This window comes from Xiphophorus maculatus, chromosome 20 (assembly GCF_002775205.1).
Source record: "Xiphophorus maculatus strain JP 163 A chromosome 20, X_maculatus-5.0-male, whole genome shotgun sequence".
Taxonomy (NCBI): domain Eukaryota; kingdom Metazoa; phylum Chordata; class Actinopteri; order Cyprinodontiformes; family Poeciliidae; genus Xiphophorus; species Xiphophorus maculatus.
Genome location: NC_036462.1, coordinates 4,787,768 through 4,791,288, shown reverse-complemented (window position 1 = coordinate 4,791,288; position 3,521 = coordinate 4,787,768). Strand labels below are relative to the sequence as shown.

The 3,521-nt window shown below is 42.8% G+C and overlaps 1 protein-coding gene across 1 annotated transcript; it reads right to left on the bottom strand.

Annotated features, from left to right (window-relative positions):
* Positions 1-1,191: 1,191 nt before the first annotated feature.
* On the bottom strand, positions 1,192-3,209 carry LOC102229899 (tripartite motif-containing protein 35-like). The gene is made up of 2 exons (XM_023324680.1): positions 2,993-3,209; positions 1,192-2,921 (listed from the first exon to the last, which is right to left on the bottom strand). The coding sequence occupies exon 2, from the start codon at positions 2,902-2,904 to the stop codon at positions 1,519-1,521; it is 1,386 nt and encodes a 461-aa protein (XP_023180448.1). The 5' UTR covers positions 2,905-2,921; positions 2,993-3,209; the 3' UTR covers positions 1,192-1,518.
* Between the last annotated feature and the right edge of the window lie 312 nt (positions 3,210-3,521).

Sequence of the window (3,521 nt, the reverse complement as noted above, 5' to 3'; positions counted from 1 at the left end):
AAAGTCTATTCTTTGAGCTACAGGGAGCCAGTTTTAAAGTGGAGGGTCTTTAAGTTTATGTACTCTATCTTCCTGGTTTTGGTCAGAACTCCAGCAGCAGCGTTCTGGATCAGCTGCAGCTGTTTGATTGATTTGTTGGACAGACCTGTGAAGACGCTGTTGCAATAATCAATACGACTGAAGATGAAGGCATGGATGAGTTTCTCTAGATCTGGCTGAGACATTAGTCCTTTAATCCTGGAAATGTTCTTCAGGTGATAGAAGGCCGACTTTGTAACTGTCTTTATGTGGCTCTGGAGGTTCAGGTCAGAGTCCATCACTACTCCCAGGTTTTGGGTCTGATCGCTGGTTTTGGTTGTAATAACTGAAGCTGTGCATTGAATCTAGATCTATAACTCTAGATCTATAACTCTAGATCTATAACTCTAGATCGTTCCTCTTTAGGTCCAAAAATAATAACTTCAGTTTTGTTTCAGTTCAGCTGGAGAAAAGTTTGTTCTAAGCATTTATTCAGTGATTGGATTGGGGTCAAAGGTCACCTGGTGACATCATAATGTAGAGCTGTGTGTCATCTGCGTAGTTATGGTAGCTAATCTTATTTCCTGTTATAACCTGAGCCAGTGGGAGCATATACACTCAACAAAAATATAAACGCAACACTTTTGTTTTTGCTCCCATTTTTCATGAGATGGACTCAAAAGATCTAAAATTCATTCCAGATAAACAATATTACCATTTCTTTCAAATGTTGTCCACAAATCTGTCTAAATGTTTGATAGTGAGCACTTCTGCTTTGCTGAGATAATCCAGCAAAGCAGATTATCTCAGCAAAGATAATCTGCTCATATGTGTGCCACATCAAGATGCTGATCTGACATCATGGTTAGTGCACAGGTGTACCTTATACTGATTTACTGATGTTTGGGTGCTCCGCTGCCGAGTGGAGCAACACCTGCAGGACTTCCCCAAGGACAGGTAGAACCCGGCCAACCAGAACCAGAAGGAAAACCTGTCCCTACAGGTAGACCTGGACTCTTACGTCTCTGTCTGCGTTAGGACCGGCCTCCAGATAGACGAACCGTACGACCAGAACTTCCTGGAGAAAGTGCAGAAATGTTTGATGGAGGACGACGGCTCTGTGGAGTATGTTGCTGCTGGTTTCCAGTTCTCCCAGTAACACAGACACACTGGAACAGTTTACTTTTTATTTTCACACTTGAAACCAACTTCCAGTCTCATGAAGAAAAGTTTCTACCTTTTAACAAAGTCCTTCTCACCTCATATGAACAAAAAGATTATGTAACAGAAACTAAACCCAGAATGTTTCCATGTTGTGGAGCAGCAGACATGAAGTCAGACAGAAACGCTGAGAGTTATTGGTGCTGATCAGAAACTAAATGGTTTCATCCAACTAGCAATCTGTTGAGATGTACCTCAAGTAAACATGAAAACCTGTCATGTGATTTGTGATTTGATAAATATGGTTTCATTTAGACTTTGTTCTTCATGCTGAGAAGATCAGAGTTGCTGTTTGACCACAGAGATCTTCATTGGCAGGATTTTTATTTTATCATGAGTGTTGAAGAATAGAAACATCTTTTCAGTGAAGGTGTGTGTGAAGGTGTGTATGTGTGTGTTAGTGTCCAGATCAGAGAACGTCAGTTTTCCTCTGTCCCAGTCCAGATTCACTCTGATCCTCTGGAGTTTCTTCTGGACTGAGAGAAATGTGAAAGCAGCTGATGGAGAACATGCTGAGTGTTTACCTTTACTGAACCCTAAAACCAACAATCCAGACTCTATGTCTCCGTTCCTCTGGACAGATTCTGCAAACACACCAAGCATCCAGTCTTCACTGTGTCCAACATCAACATCCCAGCTGTGGTTCCCTGAGTTAAAACCCTCAGAGCTCAGAACAGAACGGCATGACTTGAACCTCTCTGGATTATAAGGAAGCTTCTTCATCTCTCCTACTGTCCAACTGGTCAGATCTTCAGACAGGAAGAGTCTTGACCCAGCCGTGTTTGGGTCCAGAACCAGAGGAGTGTAGGTCACCATGTTCTTCATGTTGCTCCAGATGTTGAAGGCCAGGTTGCCCAGATGTTTGGCCTGGTCTATCAGAGCTCCTGAGGGCAGCTGTGGATCCTCCAGCAGGGGGCCGCGCTGGACTCTTTCCACTGCAGCCTTGTAGTTGTGCAGGAATGAGACGTCTGCAGCTCTCAGCTCCTCCTCTGTGGCTCTGACTGTGTCTGAAAGAGCTGCTATCTCTCTGCTCAGAGCCTCCATCTTCTCCTTCATCATCCCTCTCTTCTGCTCCTCTTCCTCCCTCAGTGCAGCCAGCCTGGCCTCCTCTTCCTCTGCTAGAAACTGATGAAGCTTCTGAAACTGCTCAACAATCTGCCTCTCTGTGTGTCGGGCCTGGACCTTCCTGTGTTCTGCTGTCTGATCAAACTCCTCTTTAACTTTCTTCTTCAGCTCCAGTTTCTTCTTTAAAGGCTCCAGAAATGTTTTCAGATTCTCTCTGTGATCCTGAGCAGCTTCATCGATGGGTCTGAATCTGTGGTTGATGTGTTTTTTTGAATCTCTGCAGATGGCGCAAATTGATTCCAGGTGGTCCAGACAGAAGAGTTTGAGTTTCTCAGAGTGCAGACTGCAGAGACCCTCTGAAACATTTTTGTCTCGCTGCTGTAAGAATAATTCACAGAGTCTCTTCAGAGTCAGACTAACTGGAGGATCTTTGGTGAATGATATGGTCTTACAAACTGGACACTCTCTTGCTGGTTTCTCTCTCCACCAGTTCTTCAGACACTCCTTACAGAAGCTGTGGCTACATGACAGAACAACCGGATCTATAAAGACGTCCTGACAGACCGGACAGCAGAGATCCTCCTCTGATCTGGAAGCCATTTTGTCTCTGAGTGAAGCTGAAAACACAGCAGACAGAACGTTAAACCAGGAAGTCAGTTTTCATCTTGCAGAAACATCATTCACTTACTTTCACTTTGATTTCCTGATTTTTCTTTTTGCAGGCGTCTGTTTCAGTGTCGCAGTCTCCCTGCTCTCTCTCTGTTCTCCTTGTTCAGCGTTAGTTTGCTCTGAACAGGTAAAGAAGTTATGTGAAACAAGTGATCCTCAGTGTGCTTTCTCGATTAGTTTTTTTTCTCTCTAAACTGTTTCCTGCTGTTTTGACTTTGAGACAAAGATGTAGTGCCCTCTATAGAATTTCCTGTTTTTCTGCAGTTTCAGAAAACAAGAAATGCTCTTTCAAACCGCAAAAATGTAATGAATTGTTCTGCACTTTGCAACATCTAAAAGTATGATTCTGATTTCCATCAAAACATAGCTTTTGTGAACTTTAAATTAGTTTGTATATATAAAAAATATATATATCAAATTTTGTCTCAAGTTATTTATTAAACTTGCAGCTGATGATGGAAAACAGTGGGATCTTTAGCACAGGAAGTAGGTTCTAAATTTCTAATGGAACCAAACCAAATCTGAAAGGTCCACTGTAGTGTCTTTCT